Source organism: Vulpes lagopus, chromosome 23, assembly GCF_018345385.1.
Source record: "Vulpes lagopus strain Blue_001 chromosome 23, ASM1834538v1, whole genome shotgun sequence".
In the NCBI taxonomy this organism is placed as follows: domain Eukaryota; kingdom Metazoa; phylum Chordata; class Mammalia; order Carnivora; family Canidae; genus Vulpes; species Vulpes lagopus.
This window is the reverse complement of record NC_054846.1, coordinates 53061735-53082309: the sequence shown is the minus strand read 5'-3', so window position 1 is coordinate 53082309 and position 20575 is coordinate 53061735. Positions and strand designations below refer to the sequence as shown.

General features: G+C 46.4%; 1 protein-coding gene across 4 annotated transcripts in view; it reads right to left on the bottom strand.

Moving 5' to 3' along the window:
• ELAVL4 (ELAV like RNA binding protein 4) overlaps window positions 1–20575 on the bottom strand; it is an 86776-nt gene that overhangs the window by 3267 nt on the left and 62934 nt on the right. For all 4 annotated transcript variants that reach the window (XM_041737798.1, XM_041737797.1, XM_041737800.1 and 1 more), the window contains exons 4-6: window positions 6648–6801; window positions 4790–5015; window positions 3121–3159 (exon numbers count right to left, since the gene is read on the bottom strand). In XM_041737798.1, coding sequence (XP_041593732.1) covers window positions 3121–3159; window positions 4790–5015; window positions 6648–6801 — 419 coding nt within the window. The remainder of the gene's footprint in view (window positions 1–3120; window positions 3160–4789; window positions 5016–6647; window positions 6802–20575) is intronic.

Sequence of the window (20575 nt, the reverse complement as noted above, 5' to 3'; positions counted from 1 at the left end):
CATAGGGTCTCCCACCCTGACCCTTCGTGTCCCTCCCCACAACAGACAGCGAGCTCTTGGGAGGAGGAGCTCGGTTTCATTCATTCTGTTGCTCTACTTATTTATTCAGTTGGGCACATACGGGAACATCACAGACATAGTGACACATAGAAAACACTCAGTAAATACTTCTTGATTGCATGAGTGAATAACATTGGTGGATATCAATGCTTGGAAAATTTTATTTATTTTTTAGGGCAGATTTGGAGATGGCCCCAGGAGTGCTCAAGTCTACTGTCTTTGCAGTCCCCTGACTTGTGGTTGTCAAAGATCTCTTGATATTTTGAGGAGAGAGACACATGAGAATGAACAGACATACCTTGTTATTAATCATATGGGTGGTTCTGTTTCATTTAGCATCTATTCAAAAGAGTTCCAAAAGAAAAACCCCCAAGCCATAATAATAAAGACATTATCACTCCTTGATGCTATATTATCTGGAATTCATTTCTAAGCATCACAGGAGTGAGATTTCAAGTGGTTTGTGCATTTATGTATCTTGAATTAGAAAAGCTGAAAACTGTTATTTGCCCTATTACAACTACTTTTGTATTGGGCTTTGAAATCTCAGTTTTCATGTTATCTTGAAAAGCAAAACAACCCTTCAGATTCTATTCACTGTCTGATAAAATATATCCATGTGTGATTCATAATGGATGCATCTAGATTAGGTAACCAGGGCCCACGGCAGAAAAATATTTGTTAACATTTTGTTTTATACCAAATGTATACAGGGATTTGGGCCCTATCCATTGACTAGCGTCTTGGTTTTCATGTGGTTGGGTTTTGTTTTGTTTTGTCTTCTGAAAAAGGGGATAGGAAGAGGAGAGGAAGCAAAACTGGGGAGAGAATGGAGTAAAGTGTTATCTGGGACTTTTTTTTTAAAAAAGATTTTATTTATTTATTCATGAGACACATAGAGAGGGGCAGAGACATAGGCAGAGCTGGAGAAGCAGGCTCCATGCAGGGAGCCCGATATGGAACTCAATTCCAGGACCCAGGGATCACAACCTGAGTCGAAGGCAGACATTCAACCACTGAGCCACCCAGGTGTCCCATATCTAGGATGTTTTGTTGTTTTGTGTTTTGTTTTTTAGGAGGGGGGGGGAGATGGAGAGAGAGTCTCAAACAGGCTCCACACCCAGTGTGGGAGTTTGATTAGGGACTCGATCTTACAACCCTGAGATCACGACCTGAGCCAAATCAAGAATCCTATGTTTAACTGACAACTGCCCAGGCATGTTTTAAAATAAGCAAATATTCTCGGAGATCTGAAAGTCCAATGAAAGAACAGTTCTGCATCTAAAGAGAATTTAGATAATCAAATGGCTGCTGAAGATATGCTAAACATAACAACTCAATAGGTACTAATTTTGGCATCAGTCACTAAGTCAATCTCGCCTCTTGCTTAAAAACAAGTAACAAGACAAAACCAAAAAACAGCATGGTAAGGATTCTTAGAAGGGCAAATCCATGTCTGTTATTTGCATTATAATAATTTGCATTATTTCTGAAGACTGTCTTCTCAGCCTTCTCTCCTCCAACTGAGTGAATTGACTCCGTTCAGGTTAAAGGTAGAGAACAGCGAGGTATTTATTTTAAGGCCATCAAAGTCAGGAGCCAGCAAAGAGGTTTCAAGCAGAGTCTCAGCTCTAGTTGGTGATGGCCACCTGGAGCACTTTGGGAGGAAGGAGTCTGGATCCAAATCTGGGTCCAACAGGAAAAGAGAATGCTCTTATGGACTAGTGGTGTTTACTCTGAGTGGGGAACCAGAGATGGTGGCAGCATGCATGCTGCTGCTGTGCCTTCTCTGGCCTCATCATGCCTTAGCATCCGTACATAATTGGTGCCACCTCCCTGAAGTTGGAGGGGAACAAAGGCCTGAGGTGGGAAAAATGTAAAAGTGGGAGAGGGAAGAGGCAAGCAGTGTGCCAGACACATGGAAGTAATTCACAGTCATCCTCCTGGTGCCAAGATTGAGATCTGAGAGGCTGGCGCTGTGCTAGTGAGTCTGCAGTCAGCTTACTTCCTCTACTGAGTGCCAGTTTCCAGAGTCGGGGTACTTACCATGCATGGCCAAGTGGTGAAACACTGCCTCATATGGGAGTGTGACTGGGACTATTAAGGACCACATCTCTTTGCCTGACTGTAGGAAGGGGAATTAAAGTGTGCAGCTCTATTGAGCAGGATGATGAAGATGCTATGTCCCTAGCAGCTCAGTGGAGCTTATCAAAAGCACATATGGGAATCTCATGGACACAGTGACATAATGCACTCAAACTCAACTTCCTGAGACTCAGCTTTTAGACTAGGTCTGGATCATTCCTGTGACTGCATTCAGAGAGTCCCACAAACCTTGATTCTCTTTGAGCCCCCGACCCCACAGAAAGGCTTTAAATGAAAGAAACCGCAAGTTTAAAACATAATACATGTAAAACCAAGGGAGGATTTATAACTGCTAAAACCTGTAACAAAAGAAACTCCTGGTTGAGGTGCACACAGATACACTTCATTCTCAGGCTGTGCCCTGAAATGCACCCTGAGGTGGGGGTGAGAGTCAGCAGGTCATCCACACGTTTATTCATGCTTCGGCCAGGCCTGGTAGTCCAAAATCTAATTTTTCCACTGACAATCATAAGATTGTCAACCATGATTAGCAAAATGTTCTAATTTTGATTTGCTGGAATCTGCCCTCTTAACTGAATCTTGGCATTGCTAATGCCAAACAGTTACTCTGCAAGTTTGCAAGATCAGGTGGCAAAGAGTAGGAGCCTTCTCCCTTAGGGAAGGCGTCCAGAGAACCAGATTATCAAGGGCTTGGTAGCTGTGGCACCTGAACCGTAGGAGAAGCCCACCTGCAAATAAAAGAAAAAGTGAAACACACAAGCACACTTTGTGTGCCCTAAAAGAAACAAAACCAACTGAGGTCTGAAATTAAAATTAAGAATTTGACATGCTGGTGGAGGAAAAAGGAAGAATTAAAAAAAAAAAAAAGTAAAGTTAGTGAATTAAAAAAAAAAAATTTTCTAGCCCCAGTCTGTGCCAACACGGACATCTGGCAATCTGTGGAGTTTTAATTACCTCTTTACGCCATAGGCCATATTAAGCAAATTGTCCAGCCTGCAAAGAGAAGGAGGGTCTCTGGGTTAATGCCTCACAGATGGCAAGATCGCTCAATGGAACTATTAATAAGAATGCTCCATTTTCAAAGAAGAAAAGCTCAATAACTTTCCCCAATGCTTAGGAGTCTATCCACTGGTAGTTCCCCCTTTTCTGCCTCCAACTATGAGTAATTCATGTTCAGGTCAATGCTAGAGTTTAAAGCAAGTGTCTAATGAAGCTCCCTTTCTTTCAAGGTCTGAATTAATCCCACTCCCCCCTCCCCTCAGAACATTTGTGTGGATTTCATTTTATATCGTGTGTGAAATCATTAAAAGGGGGCAGCTTCTTACATCGTTCACCTTTTATTACGATTCACCTTTTATTGCAATTAAACTCGTGCATGAAAGGAATACACGTGCATGCACAATGCATAGCAGAATGGATCTTTTCTCTTATTCTAGCTACATTAACTAAATCTTCTTACCACACACATTTTTTGGGGGGAAGAAGGAGTTTGAGGGTTAAGATTTTTTACAATTAGCTTACTATTTACAACCTGAAAGCTCCTCCTAGCAAATTGCCATTATGTTATAATCTCCCTCATGTTCAGTATTTTACTGGAGGACAAGCTATTCACACCATGGGGCAGTAGTAACCATAGTTTCCACCATTAGAAGCCTGCTGGAAAGGCTTTTTACATAAATACTGCATGTGCTCTCACACAAAATAAAAATTAGATGACTTGGACTCTTCATGAAATCATTAACCCTTTCAAATTCCCAGGACAGGACACTGCTGAGGCTGATTTTCCTCCTCGTCATGGCCAGATGGAGGGCCTGCTATCTTTCCATGTGATGTTTGAAAGGGAGAAAAAAGCAAAAAACAAAAAACAAAAACCCTTTCAATTAAAGGGTAGTTGGGACATGCGTGGAATAAGATAAGTATTTAAAATTATTATGGACACGTCAAAAATGTTATCTCTTGTACAATAAAGGCAGTCAGGTTGATTGGCTTCAAGGAGTGAAACCTGCCTTTCAGAAATATCCCAGGAGAAGGGAAGTGCCCCAGTGCACTGGGAGGGTTGGGTGCCTGAGGAAACATTAACAAGGCTTAGAAAAATCTTCCTTCTTGTCTTCCCAGAATCTGCTGACTTCACAGTTAGAGTGAAGTTAACACAAAAGAGACTACCTACCCTACAGAGTAACCTGCAGGAGAAAGAGGAGGACAGGCCAAACCATTCTCCCTGGGAGGATCTGCCTCCTGGCCTACACTTTTCTTTAACTTTATTAAAAGCCACTCCCTCAGCCTTAAGTCTAAGGTGTTGAATGTGGCCATTTATTTGTGATGAACTTTTGTTGAAATGGAACCTTCTGGTTTGGTTAAATGTAGAAATTTTGTTCTAATCCAAGAATCTGAAGTTTAACCAGTCACAGTGGTAAGTTGAAAGGGGGCTTGGAAGAGCATCTGGTCCAACCATTTCATTTTACAGTAGTGGAAACTGAGGCTCAGTGGGGAGGTTCATTCACACAGGGACTCCTGGGGGCGGAGGTTCTTAGGCTTGCCCCATCTTTCAGGGCTGTGGGTTGCCCTGGCCCTCGCCCAGCTATGTATTTGTGTAGCAGGGCCCTTCCCTGGAGGCTGTGCCTACCTGAACCTCTGGGCCTGGTGGTGAAGCGGACCAGGGTAGCGCCGGTTGGGGGATTGGTAGAGCTGGGACAGCAGCGCCTGGCTGGACTTCTGGCTGGGGTTGTTGGCAAACTTCACAGTAATTGGTTCCGTAGCACCGCTGGGCTTCTGGCCGTTCAGCCCTTTGATGGCTTCTTCTGCCTCGATTCTCTTATCAAACCGGATGAATCCCACCCCTCTGGACACTCCTGGGGAAAGAGAAAGAGCCTTCATAAAGCATGAACAAACCAAACTGGTGAACATCCTTGGGAAGAGATGGGCTGGGCTGCATGGATATTCTAGGGGGAGTCAGCCCACTAGTGGGGCCAGGGCTGAGCCTGCCTCCCCGAATCCCTCTCACCCATCAGGATGCATCTGCCTGTGTTTTTGCTACCACGGCTCTGGACCAGTGACTGCCACCCACAGAACACAGGCACCTGTCACATCCATTCCAGCCTCTAGCACCGGCCCGTTCAGTCCTTGTCTCCCTTAGTTGTTGTCACCCATCACCCAGCGTCTAGTCCTGCCATGTGCCCTTCACACCTAGCGACTATGTAATCTATTTGACAAGCAAACTCTGACCACATTACACTCTTTAAAAACATCCTTTATACATTTTTCATAACTTTTCAATTCTTTACCTTGTGCATGGTACCTGTTCCACTCCACACGCAGAATAACAAACAAAACCCACAAAAACCCCCTTTCCATGGGCCCATGTTGCAAACAGATAAGTCAGACTTCTCAGTACGGCATCTAATGCCCCTGATGATGTGGCCCCAAATCCTCTGTTGAGCCTCATGCCAGCCGTATTTACTCCTTGAACAGGTTGTGTTCTTTCTCGACTCCACGCCTTACAATATGTCCTATCCACCTATTTTATAGGATGCATCACATCCACCTAGAAATCTCTATCCCTCCTTTCTGCCAAGTAACTGCAGGTCATCCTCCAAAACCCTGCTCAAACATCACTTCCTTGATGGAGCCTTCGCAACAATCCTGGCTAGGTGCAGCACACCTTCTCCTAAGCTCCCGTGGTCCCCTGGACAGCCCCTAGCAGGTGCTCATCATACTGGAGTCCAGCAAGGGCAGGACTGTGCCTCCTTTATCCCTGGTCCCCAGTGTCCCTCCTCTGCACAGTGTCTGGGGGCAGAGCTGCCTTCATTGAGGGTTTGTTGCATGCATTGAATGATAAACACACGCTAAACTGCTCTCAGGGGGTGTTTTAAACTGGGATCAGATGTGGAGTAGGTGAAAACATTCGGTCACTAAAAATGCAACCCAGGGCACCTTACATTTCTTACCGAGAGGTGGTGGTTGCCTTTCTTTATTCTGGACAAAGTAGCATAGTACCAGGCTGCTACTAACTAGCCGGGCAGGAGTCAGAGACTTCCTTCACTTTGGACCTCTATTTTCTCATGTGTGAAATGAGGCAGCATGAGGTTCCCTCCAGCTCTACAACGCTGTCACCGGAGCCGGAGCTCTAATGCAGGTTCTTTTCACGCACAAAAGTAATGTTACTTGGTTGAGGGTTGAAAGAGACTTTGAAGGTCATTCAGTCCCACTCACAACCTGATGCCTGAATCTGCTTTACAGCCCTGCCAAGTAGTTTAGCTGCTACTGGAACAATTCCCATGATGGAGATCTACCTCCTAAGATGGCCCATTTTAGATGTGGGCATTTGATTGGTAAGAAGTCTTTCTCCTAAGTCAAAAATCTATCTATGCATGACCCATATCTCCTTTACCATAAGTAACCATTATCTCTCTGCTCCAATGGGTCACAGGGCACTGGCTGCGGCATTGAGACACAAGGAAAGAAATGACAAAGAAACACTTAACCTGTGACTTGATCAACCAGGATTCGAGAGGTGATGATACGGCCATATTGCGAGAAAAGCTGCTCCAGTTCCTTCTGGGTCATGGTTTTGGGAAGGCCGCTAACGTAGAGGTTAGCATCCCTGATTGAGGCAGAGCTCGGACGGGCATATGAGACCTGGGAAAAGGCAAGAGGAGCTAAATCCATTATAGCAACACCCTCCAAGTAGAGGCTGAGTCAACAACTGAAATGGCAGCCCCTCGTCTATCATTCTAACTCATGGTGTCAGTTGAAATAACTCAGTAGTTGAGATTCTTCGCTACTCTTGCAATGGTAATGAGAATCAGGAGAACAGCAATAGAGGAACAAAAGGAGAGTTGGCGATAACTTAAAACAAATGCACAGATAAGGGTCTCTTAGAGCAGAACAAAATAGCTACTGTATGGCAGCTGTTAAATGCAGAACTACCCACGCACGGAGTTCTGAAGATTTACCTCCTGGATGTGGGTGTATAGATGATTTACTGTATCCAACACATAATAATCTTTGAATAAACCAAAAAAAAAAAAAATCTCCATGAAATTCCGCTCTGCAGATTTCTCTCCTTGCCGCCCTCCCAACCCCCAAGCCCTTCGTCTTCAACACATTAAAGCGATCAGGTTCTCTGCAAGATTTTTTATGTCCCATCCTTTGTGTTGTTCCAATCTGCTCCCACAAGGTCTGCTCTCACTGAATGACAAAGTGCTGGTGAAATGGGGCTTCATGAACATCTGCTTGTGAAACTGGATATGTGACCTTGTCATAACATCTGCAAGAACCAGTTGCCTTCTAACTTTGAGGAGGAGCAGATAAAACCACAATCAACAAAATGAGGGTGGGGGGAGGGTGGAGGAGGGAGGGAGAGGGCAGGGGGAGAAAGAAGCGAGCCTCACTGATGGTTATAATAAGTTCGACTTTGTAAATTTGTCCTCCCAGATCTCTCAACTGCTTTTTTTTCCCCCAAAAAGCTAACACAGAAGTGTAAACAGATCTGAAATTCCATCTGCAAGAAGCCAAATCTGTAGCAGTACACATAAGCAAAGCAAACCCCAGCAGTCATTAATTTTAGACTTTCATTTACTTATTTATTTATTTTTTAAGAAAACAACATCAGACATTTGAAATATAATTTACAGCTAGTCTAACAAAAGCACTTTCCTGCTAAAGCTATTTCTGGGGCAGTTATGGCTCAGAATAGATGATGAAAACAGTCATTTCGGAGCACATCTGACAATGTTGGACAGGAAGGGACCTATATGCCTTAGCATTTTTCAGTTGGGAGTTTTATTTAATCCATATAACCAATTTACAAGGCCTGCTAAGACTAGAGGGGTGAGTGAGTGTGCATGTGCTTGTGTACTGCGCACACACAGAAGCCTGTGTACAGAAGAAAGTGTACATGTTAAACTGGACCCTTGGCATCAAGAACTACATCTCGAGTGGTGAAGCAGAACTTGCATGTGAGAATGGGTCTGGCAATGGATCTAGCAAAGAGGAATGAAGGCTTAGCAGACCCCTCACCCTTGGCACTCACTCCCACTCCATGACAGAGATGCCAGGTCCCTAAAAATAGATGTTGACTCAACAGATAAAATGATGTGAGTGACGAATCTGCCTCGCTGGTCTCCTCCCTCTATTGGAGTGAGGCAGCCTATCTGCAGTATCTATCTCTTCTAGAAACTCAGGTCTGGCCCCAGTAGGCTGGTTCCCAGCAGAGGGCTGACGTGCAAAGGGACATTTACATGGCCAGTCCCTGGGGAGTGGGGGCTGAAGGAGCAGGAATTTCATGTGACTGCTTGCACAGACCATCACTCCACACAAGGCTCTCCTACCCCATCCTTTGAGGAACAGTCTTTCAGGTTATAACCCAGCAGAACTAATTTTTAGGCATGAGAAAGGAGTGGTAGGGAGAAGGGAATAAGAACACTGTAGTGATACATTCACAGTAATAAGAGTACCCCTGTCTCACCCCTGCCAATTATTAGACAAATTAATTACCTGAATTACATTTGTGCTGCCCCATAACATACCCCATAACATACCCTCCTACTTCTATGTCTTTGCTCATGGGGAAAACTTTTCCACCTACTTTCTCAGGCCCTAATCGTATTTTCCTTTAAGGCGCAGCTCCAAAGTCATGTTCTCTTGACAGCTTTCCCTGATTTTACTTCCTCCTAAAAATCCCCCCAACACACTACTAGTGCTCTCAATGAACTGCACCCATGGTCCATACTTAACCGATTCTGACCTTGATTCACCACCTTTCTATCTGGTCTGCTGATCTCATTGTGGTCATGGTGTGTGTGTGTGTGTGTGTGTGTGTGTGTGTGTGTGTGTTATTCATCTTTGTGGGCTCTACCTCACAGCACAGAGCCTCATACCTGTAGAATGCTCAATGCTGACAGAAAGAATAAATGAACATGCCCATAAAACATACTGAACAATGTAGGCTTTGGTGATTCTCTGGGGCTAACTGCAGCTTGGGTTTCTCCACTTAGGGGCCTCACCAAGACTTAAGCATCCAGAATCATAGCTGTGTTTCCCTATTAAGCTAAGAGCTAAGAGATATATTTCCTATTCCCCGGGGTCTGGGGTTGGAAGGACTGAAAGGAGATGGTTCTACAACTAGACATCACCTAGAGGCCTTCTCTTAGCAAACATTTCCCGAGGATCTGCTATGCAGCAGGCACGGTGCTGTGTGCTGGGGATGCCCAACAAGCGAGAACAAAGAGTGGTTTCTTGCCCTAAAGGATTTCCAAGTCCAGTGGGGACAACACACAGGAGGTACCCAATAAACATCAGTCGAATGCAAGAATGGTAATGCGTAATGGTACGCATATGGACCAATTACCACAATGCCCCAGGATGTGTGCTATTCCAGGGCTAGAGAGCTGGGACTGGAACACAGAGAAGGGAAGACTACTAGCCCTTCTGATAAAGGGTTAAAAGGGCCAGGAAGAAGACAGAGCCGAGGTGAGACTGGCGGTGAGACAGGTGTGTGGTGGGGTCAGGGACCGGTTGGTCTAGTGATAGCCATCCTCTGCTGTGAGGACATAAGATGATGACAGTCAAGAGCTTAGTGCAGAGCCTGCTGGACATGCAATGGATACTAATGACCTTGACACTCAATGGTCTGGGCAGCCAGAGCTGGGGAAGGGGGTGGGCTGGGGACAGACCTGCTAGGAAAAGAAGCTGCCACTGGAAAGTCATTGGCAGAACCAAAACCATTTCCCCAAACCTCATCCGGGGAGAATTGCTGCCGCACAGCACAGCACAGAGCCAAAACAAGGCCCAAAGGTGAACATAGCACTTAGATCATTCACCAAACCTAACTCCTGCTTAGTTGTTCTCCTTTACTTGGAGCCTTAAGGCTCTTGTTCCCTCAATCCCCTGTCCAAGAACTCTGTAGAAGTGGGTGTGGGCAAAAATGACAGAAAAAGGACCTCCCTTTTTAATTAGCATTTATTATCCGAGTGCTTGTCCTGGTATTTGCACTTTTAAAGTGCTTCAGACCTTTATGAAATCCCGAGTGACTACAGGCATCAGGCACTTTGTTGTGCTAAAACATTTCTCAAAAATTATCCACTCCTAGCCCCGGCGGAGGGCCTGACATTGCTGCTTTGTTAACCCCACTAAGCTAGTGGCCTAGAGCCCAGGGCTTCCAGGGCTGAAGGCGGTGCCCAGGACAATCACGTGCCCCTGACTTTCAGGATCCTCCTCAATTCATTACCCCAGAATCCCTGAAGACAGGGCTGGCATTTCTAGGCCGCTATGATCTTGCTTTGGAGCTCAGAAAGAGCTGGGAGCTGGGCAGCCACTCCTTTCTCTCTAGGTAAGGATGGCCCAAGGCAGGTGACTTTACACATGATCTTGATAAAAGATTTACAGTCTCTCCAAAGTCCCCGTCTCTACAGGCTCGCCCTAACTCAGTGCTCTGCAAGCGCAACAGTACAGCGTGATGTTTGTAAGCCCTGACTGTGGGCTGGCCCCGGCGCTCACTAGCTGTGCGACATGGGGCAATTTGGTCTTGATAAATCTCAGTTTCTCTACTGGTATAAAGGGGGACAATTTTCCTTTGGTGAAGAACTGAGATAATAGATTTAATGTGTATAGCAGATTCCTAGGACTTAGTAGATCTCCAGTAAATATTATTATGTGGTAGGTACTACAGGCTTTTGTGGGCCAGCGTGGAACTCTAGCCCCATTGGACACACCTCAGTTTTACTGCACAAACATCTGGGATACCACCAGTGAGCACCTAGAGAGGCACCGCTGTCCTCCTCCATCAGCCTAGGGGAGTCATCCTTTACAACTTGGCTGCCATGCATTTTCTCTAGCACATTCCTACAGATTCCGCTGTACTTTCCAGTTTCCACAAAGTACTTCCTAGTTTCCAAAATGACTTCATAAGGTGCTGCCAGTGATTCTCACCAACATGGTATGGCAGGCCCAGGCCTGGGGCTGCCCCTCCCGTGCCGCCCAGCACTCGCAGGCTCCACTCCCTGCTCACAGCCAGGCCTTGGTCTGCACACAGCGGGAAGGACAGCACAGCCGGGGGAGAAACCTATCCCGAATCCTCTGGCCACCTATCCCCTCCTGTCTAATGTGCCACGGTACAGGAAAAGGAGAGGACTGGGAAAGCTGATAAATGCTCGCTTTGGGGTGCTGAGAAGCTGGTAGGATAAAGACGTCTTCCTCTGCCTTGGAAAGGTGCTCCTTTAGCAGAATCCTGGCCTTAGAAGAAGATGAGAGAGTTCATTCATTCTTCCCCTTCCTGAGCACTTCCTGTCTGGCAGGCCCCGTGCTGGGTGCTGGGTGCTGGGTGCTGGGTGCTGGCAGTGCCTCTGCTTCAAGGACCCCGTGGTCCAGTGAGGAAGTGAGCAAGTAAATGACGGGTGCCGTACAGGGCCTGTCCCGGGCAAGGGGCTCCTCATTTCCCACCCGGGTATTAGCTTCCGAGTGCAGGGAGCCCCTGGGGTGGCAATCCAGGCCTCTCAGTGCCCACCCACCCCCCCCACCCCCCGCCCAGGGGACATACTGGAACCACTGGGACAGGCTTCAAGAAAGGCAATGGGCATGGGAGCCTCAGCCGCTGCCTGCTCCCTTCAGCAGCCAGACACAGCTGGAAGTGCACTTTCCGGCCCAGACTCTGTACTGTGGGAGCAGGCTCTGCTTTCGTGGGGGAGGCCTGTGGGGTCCATAACACCTGTGACAAGGGCTGTCAAAGTGTGGGGTTCTGTGTTAGGAAGCCCATTGTGTTCAGGAAATCCATCCAGGATGAAATCCGTAATAAAGGGGACTTTAGGATTTAATACACCTTTCTCTTTTTGTCTTCTCTCTCAACCAGCTTACAGCTAGGATGTGGAAAACAAGGGCATCACTTGTGAGGCCCCCTCAAAATAGAGTACAGATCTCTGTCATTGACTGGATGGTTTCATGAGCCGGGCATTCTATTCACAAAACTGCTAATCTCTACAACTGCGGCTCAGGGTAAGTGGAAATAAAGGTGACAGGTGCCATCGGCGATCCCAGTAGAAAGCACCATCCTTCAAATCTGTTCCACAGAAAGTTTGGTGTTGGAAGTGGCCTGCAAAGGTCTGGGTGAGACCCCAGGTAGCCGGCCACCCGCATAATGCGCTACACAGGAAGCTCACTACTTCACGAGGCACCGTGCCCCATCACTGGCCATCACTGATTATTGGCAAGCTTACCCTTCCACTGAGTGCAAACCTGTCTCTTCTATAGCTTCCATCCTCCTCCTATTTCTGTTCTAGCTCCACACACTAGGACAGGAGCATCCTTCCTGTCCACATCACCCCTTATCTCGTGGGTTTCTCTCATTGGGAGGTGTTAGTTAGGGCAGTAAGCAACTGCATTTTGAGACGGGCCATTTCCAAGGAAGTTCTTGCTTATGTTACTTTAACTGCCACTGAGCATCTATTTCTGAAATGGAAAAGAGACAAAGGTTAAGAACAAGGGCTTTGGGGCTAGAAAGATATGGATTTAAATCCTGATTACTTACTAGCTACATAAGCTTGGGTAAGTCACAACCTTTCTGAGCTGTATCACTTGAATAACATAGGTTAGAAGCTTTCTAACAGAGCACTTGGTGCATGAAACAAGCTACTGCACATAAGATTTCTAGGCACTCTGGAGCACCTGGGTGGCTCAGTCATGTAAGCATCTGACTTTTTTTATGATTTTATTTATTTATTCATGAGAGACACAGAGAGAGGCAGAGACACACACAGGCAGAGGGAGAAGCAGGCTCCATGCGGGGAGCCTGATGTGGGCCCCGATCCTGGATCCTGGGATCACGCCCTGAGCTGAAGGAAGACGCTCAACTGCTGAGCCACTCAGGCATCCTGCATCTGACCCTTAATTTCAACTCAGGTCATGATGTCAGGGTCATGAGATCGAGCCCCATGGTAAGCCCTGTGCTCCCGGCAGGGAGTCTGCTTGAGATTCTCTTCCTCTCCCTCTGCCCTTCACCCTATTCTCTCTCTAAAATAAATAAATAAATAAATAAATCTTAAAAAAAAAAAAAGATTTCTAGGCACTATCCCGGGCACACAGGAAGTGCTCAATAAATAGCAGCTTTGATATAACTGCTCTGGCCTTACATGAGACCCTGCAGGAACAGAGATGAACACAACAATCCCTGACATGCAGGACTATTAGTCTAGCAGAGGAGACACATACAGAGACCCACCATTTCAGAAGATCAGGGCGCAGATTTTCCCCAATCTGTTGTAACACCCTACTCTCTGAGCGAGTGCAAACTCCCCAGAGCATATAGATCCCTGGGGGATACTCATTCCAAAGAGACAGGAGAAATGGCAGCAGGGAACAGACTCTGGTGCTGCCAGGGCCTTCTAGGAGCAAACCCTTGCGGGTACCTCTGATCCCACCTCTGGGAGCAGGAAGAGAAGAAAAAAGCCAGCTGGCTTCTAGAAACAACAGCTTTGATTGTGAGGATAAGCTTACCCCCTGCCCCCCCCCCCCGCCCCGTGCCTGTGGCTGCAGCCCTGCCCACAGGCAGAGCAGGTGTCTGCTTATGTGGCCCCACTCTTCATACTTCCCCCACCTGGCACCTAATACATGATATTCTTTTATCAGGGGTAAGACCCCATGGTCATGTTTCTAATGAGCCCTGATGGTGCCACTTCTCCCTCTTAAAGACCTTCAGTGGGTCTTCAGCAGCTTGAGATGGATGTTCACATCCCATGTGGGAGCGCTGACGGCCCTCTGGGACCTGGGCCAACCTCTCGTCTCCTGCTAACTCTCATGTGCCCTGTGCCTCAGTTCAGATTTAAAAAGGTCAGTTTTATGAATATGTACTTAATGTTTCTACTTCTCTTGGTTCATCATCATGTCAAAATGAACCCCTACCCATCCCCACAGACCCCACCTGAACGCTGCCTCCTCCACAAGGCCTGGACACAAATGACTGCTATCTCCTTGAACTCTACAGATGACACACATTTCCATGGCAGCAGCTTTCACAGTACCTCCATCATGGTGTTTAAGAGTATCTGGGAATATCATGAGAATATCTGGCATACAGTAGACTGGATAAGTATTTTTTTTTTTAAAAAAATGGTGGGGTGATCTAGTCATATGCCTACAACTTTAACAGAGTCTGTTAAATTACCAAGGGGCTTTCCTTAGTACAAGGATCTTGCCATGTGTCTAGTGGTCCCCAGAAGGTAGGGATGTGCTAAAGGTTCCACGGGCTGGTTAGTGGAAGAGCTGGTCTCAGACCTAGAGCTTAAGACAGTCTTCTCAGTAAACTGCAACTCCTGATCTTGCCTTATGGAAGTCTGATAAGGTGACTGCAGCCACTTGGGAGCCCCACTCTACTTCCCGCCACACAAGAGCCTCTATATATGCTGCCCGAGTCTCAGTAAGACTCAAGACTCTGGCCTTACTTTCTTATGCATCTTTGAAGAATGTACAGTTCTGAAACATGTAGATGGGGAAAAACTTTCCCACTTATGTGATTTTCGCCTAGGGGATAACCCTACTCACTTTTGTCTTCATTCTGGGGAGCATTACTCGAGCAGCCCGCTATAAACCATGATGACCCAGAAGTGAGGTATTATTCGTTCTGTTTTCTGGGTGACAAACTCTGGCTCGGTGAGATCAAGTACTTGTCCAAGGTCACACAGCCAAGCTAAGACAAAGCTGGATATGACTCCAAGCTCTGGGATCTTTCCACTATGTCAGGCTAACGTGGACAGTGAAATAAAAGCTGTGTGCTTGGCGCAAACTGCTACTTTCCCTGGAAAGTTACCAAGCTGACAAGATCATGCTATAATATTTTATTAGTGAGATTGTTAGAGCTGGAAAACACCATTTTGCAGATGAGGAAATGAATCCAGAGAAGTAAAGTAAGTTGCCCAAGGTCATCCTGGTAGTTTTTGACAGAGCTGGGACCTGACTGACTCTTCATCTTAACTCAGGGCTCTTCTGAATGGACAACAAAGGGGAAGGGAAGTGGGATTGGCTCTATGACCTGTGACAGACCAGCTGACTTGCCTTGGGGCTTCATGATGGCCACAGAGAAGAGAGTCTGTATTCCCCACAGTTGCTGTTGTTCTAAGCCAGCACTGTCCAATAGAACTTTCTGGGATCATGAAAACATTCTGGATTGTGCCGTTCGATGGTGGCCACTAGCTCCATGCAGCTACCGAGCGCTTCAGATGTACCTAGCATGACTGAACTTTCCATTTTACTTATTTTTAATTCATTTAAATTCAAATTTAAGAAGCCCTGTGTAGCTAGTGGCTACTCTACTTGAGAACAGTGTGAAGCCTAGAAACGTCACAAAAACACAGAATCTCCGAGCTCAAGGGACTTTCAGGTCAGACTCCCATGTGGTATAGGAATCTCTTCTACGTCACCCCAATGATTCTATCAGGATGTCCCCGACAAACAGAGACTCATTCCCACCCAAGGCAAATGTTCTGCCCCGATGGCTGCATCGGGTCTCTTCCCGGATTCCTGCAATACAGGATGGAGCCTCAGAGGCACTGCAGGCTTCTTTTCCCATAGAGAACAGAAGAGCAACCAGCGTGGATGAACCTCTGAGGCCTGCACCATCTTTGCCGTCTTCCCCACTTGCCTCTGGACACCCGTTAGCATGGGACCCAGACACCAAGGGCAGGTAGCCCAGGCTGGATGCCTGGAAGCCCGAATCCACAGTTCTCCTAACAGCCATGGCTAGCTGGCTTCTTGAAGGCAGCTCACATCCTACTGCTGGCTTCTTCCCCACTTGCAGACAGCTAATGCCCCCAAGCCCCATTCCACACACTTCTGAAACCACGTGTCCTCTCAGCCTGGATCCGTCTGATTTTCTTTTGTAATCCAGACCCAGGACACTGGGGATGACCTTTAAGATCCTGAAATCACAACAACCTCACTGGGCAGGGAGAGCAGGGATAGACACCTGTCCCTGAGATTACTCACTTGGAGGAAGTCAGCCGGGAACCAGGGAGCAGAGCGAGCGAACAGAAGCTCTCACGTGAGAGAAAGAGCAGCCTGGTACATCTGGGGTACAGCCCTCCAGTTTCCCCTGCTGTGGCTACGTGCCCTCCCTCTCCTGGCTCCTTGGGGATTCAGTGATCCAGCCTCCCCTGCTGACCTTGGCAGGGGAGAGCTCCCACACTGCTCTGTCTCTAGCTGTAACGGGGGAGGAGAGAAAAATGCCTTTTTATTATTAATAAGATTGGGGGAGGCAGTCTATCATTTCTGGGTGGGGTGATACCCGTCAGCAAAAAAATGATCTGCTAACTGTCTGGGAAACATTAAGAGCAGTGATAGGAGAAATAATTGCTTATGCCGAGTGCAAAGAAAAGATGCTTCAGCGGAACGAAGGCCTTTAGCAAGGCAGGTGGATTGAGGGGGGTAGGGAGGGAGGGAGGGGAGCGCAGCACCCTGATGACCCTTGGCAAGTGGAAGAAGCGGGAGGGGCAAACTGAACTGAGCAGAACTCCAGTGCCAGAGACCCCTGGAGGCCCCGTTAGGCTACTAGAACAAAGCGAGTGTGGAGAAATGGCTAAGCAGCCTCCCAGCACGGAGATGCCCGGATACAGGGGCTCAGTCTGTTGTCCTTCCCAGAGAAGGGAGGTTTTCTCCTTCTGAAAAGCCTTCACTCACACCTTCCACTTCTCCAGTCCTTCTCCCTCCGGAGCTGGGCTGCTGCCTTGTGATAAAGCCTCCTTCCTACTCTCACGGCCCCTCTCCTGACTGAGTGCCAACCTCCCTGGGTTCTCTCTGAGTGGCTGAAGCAGCCTTTGTCCCCTCATTCCTGCTCCAGTCCTGAAATCACTCACACCTCCGGTTTGCACAAGAGCTGTACTCTGGGAACGTTTTCTTAAAAAAATCATATTTTTATAATTTGAGTAATAGCTTAATGCAATTATTAGAAAAAGGCAAGACACAACATCATTTGTAAGCCTGTAATGCAATGAGAAAAGGAAGGAAATATATAAAATGGTGTTTACAGTATTGAGTTGGGAATGGCTGATACTGCCTTCATTATATGGTAACCTATTTTCCAAATTATTTATAAATATGCATGCCTTGCTTTTAAAATGAGTAACAAAGCTCCTAAAGAGCTGATGAAAACCAGTGTCTAAGGCTGACAAAACCTAGCACCGTAGCCTGCAAGCTGCTGGTTTCATTCGTCAAACACCCCAAGTGACACACCATTGCCAGATGAGCCTTCTTGGAACTTCCCTTTGACCAGGTCCCTCTCCTGCTCAAACCTCGCACAGCTTCCTACTCCCAGCTCCTCTGCCCCGAAACCGATGGGAACCCCCGCAGCCCGACAGCCCCATCTCATGGCAGTAGAGTTGGCCCTTTGCATGTCTGTGTCCCAAGTGGGACAGGAGCTCCCCATGGAGGCAGAGCAATGACCACTGCTTTACTCATGCTCCTCGAACTCAAGTTAAAATCCAAACTGGTGTCCCACTACCCTGAAAGGCTTAGTTGGAGTGATTCCAAATCCTCATATTCCACTTTGGGTCACTTTTTACTGAAGCTTTTCAGTGTAACTTGAATATCAATACACACTTTCTGTAAAGATATCCCTTTTGAAGGTACTATAGACCATCTTATTTTGTTACTAATTAATGCAACAAAGAGTTGGAATGCTACAGCTGGATTTGATGCAGGGCTTCCTAGTAAGAGGCTGAAATTACAGTGTGGACTCCGAAGCTACTGTTTTAGAGCACGTGGAGACAGGCGAGAGCCCAGGACGGGGACGGGCATCCAGAATCCACAGCCATTTCACCCACTGCTTCCCAGAGTCTGAAGGGAATCTCCATTGGAGACAAGTGAGGAAAAAAGCTAATCAAAAATGCATTCCAAAGCCCTAAACGGGGCAAATCATCTCCACTGGGTTCAGAGTTGAAATCCTCAGAAAAGACTCAGTTTCCCAAGTGGAGCACCAGGCTGGTCTGGCAAGCTAGACGTGGAAGCCCATAGTCCATGCCATGCTCGCTGACACACGTGGATGAGAGAATGCCCAGGGCACTGCCCTCTCGGGGTCTCCTAAATCCCAGGACCTAGCACAGAGCCTGGAAAGCAGGGATTCAAGAAGAAACAGCCTCAAGTCAGGTCTATCCGCAGATTGATGGCAAAAGCCTCAAACCATGGGTCTGTTTACTGAGGGACCCGGAGGGACCACACAGTCTGTTTCCTTTTTTTAGCTCCTAAAAATGCCGGAGAGTATAACCTGTGTGTGTGTGTGTGCAGAGCCAACACACACCCACACAATCTTACAGAATGCATGAACTTCCAACACTTATGACCCATTGCCAGAGTTATTTTTGAAACACACTTCCTGTCTCCAAATCTCACTTACCAACTGTGTGATCCTGGGCAAGTCTCCTAACCTCTGTGGGCAGTAGTTTCCTCAACTGTACGAAGGAGTGAGGAGTACTTCTTACCGGGCTTCTTAAGTAGGATTAATGTATGTAAAGCCCCCAGCCCTAGAGCTCCTTCAAGGATTCAATCCTATCAAGCATGTGAAGGGGCTGGAATACTGTTGGACACAGAGTAAAATATTCAATATAAGGTAGCATTACTATTATTAATTATTAGTATAATAAGTAATTATTATCATTTCCTTTTAAGCTCATGCTCACATATTAAGCAGCTCTGCTTGTAGCAGGATCCTTCACAGGACCTTTGGATGCTAACTCAGCTCAGCGGCTGGTCACTTGCGTGCCTTTGCACAAGTCACGTCATCTTTGAGCCTGGCCACTTTCTCCCACTAAACGAGTTATAATCCAAAGAATAATCCATCTGCAGTCACATGTCTGCAAACATGTACTAGATGTTCCTAGGAGATCACTGTAATGCATGCTTCCAAAGAATATGCTTGTTTTTTCCAGATAGGCACATTATCAGCAGTCATCCATGCTACTTGTAGGGGCTTAATTAACGAGTCATGCTCTCCCTCTGCTTTGATGCTGTATCTAGGCTAAGATTGTAATCTCTTTGAGGACAAAGGCCTGGCCTTGCCCTCCAATGCCCTCGGTATTGGCACATAGTCATATTACATCCCCCTTACTAAAGGGGTGATGAAAATCTGTTAACTGGGAACCATCATTTGTGGGCACCTTCCCCTAGCAGCCCAGTAACAAACCATTCACTTCCAATAGGCAAAACAGTGTTTGTGTATCCAAATTTGACTCCAGAAGCTGCAACCTGCTTGTTCACAGGCCAACTATTAAGTTTTGTTTGGCCTGACCACCTATGCTTTAAAATTTTCAAGTTGGTTTCCAACCTTTAAAAATTGAGAGATTAAAAAAATATTTTTTCAATTATTTTATTGAATAATTGGAAGATTTGGCAATAATCCGGGCTTAAACAATCAGCAATAGCTGAAGACGGTCTGCTGTTTTTATTGCTCACCAAAGTCTCCACCACTCCCTCAGGGCTTTCTAGAACTATCCCTGAATTGAGCTGCTAATCATTAATCATCAAAATTTAGGAATTAACTCTTGTTTTGCCTGTAACCACACTGTGCATTACATTTAAAGTGGGGTGTTTTTACACGAAGCAGTCCAGAAAGGTGAGAAGGAGGGACAAACTTGATCACATCTTGCAAACATGTGCTAGATGATTCTGGGGAGATCTCTGTAAAGCATGCTTCCGGGATACTTGTGTTTTCCAGATAGGCAAGTTATCTATTCCTTCATGGGAGTCAGAGCAAAGAGATAAATCTCGTGTCACTTATCAAAGCAAACTGAAGCAGAAGTAAACAGTGGCCTGAAAGGCAGAAAAGCAATTTTAAAAAATTAATAAATTATGAGACTATTAACAGCACATGAAAAGGGTTTGCTTTTTTCCCCCCTCCCCTTTAATATGATTTTTACCTTAAACATTGTGTCCCTTTAGGAAAGGAAAGAAAAGTTAATAAAGGAACCTATCACTCAAACTTAATTTTTAGTATGGCAAATAAACTGCTTTAATGAAAGGGCTGAAATCCCTAGGTTTGCACATTAAATTTTCATTCGTAGTAGAGAATGGAAATTATTGATTCAGTCGTGGCATCATGCATTCTGAATCCTACGGTGCCTCGGAAGCCCATGTTACTGCTGGGTGCAAATGTGTTGGCAGCCTTTTGATGCGGAGTGAGCCCAGGGTGGGTGAGGGGGTGGCGCAGACTGTCTCCTCACAGAATGAAAATAATCAATGTTCCTTGTCTGTATGGTTCACCTAGACAAAGCATGCTTCCGACGGCATGATGGATCAGGGGGTGCATTCTGAGAACAGAAAAGCCGGGTCCAATCAGTCTTACAGGAAGCCCAACGGCTTCATGGAATATTTTTTTAAAAAAAAAAGGCAGAATGGATGGCTGATGATTTGATCCTAAACTCTTGGGAAGGTTTGGGTT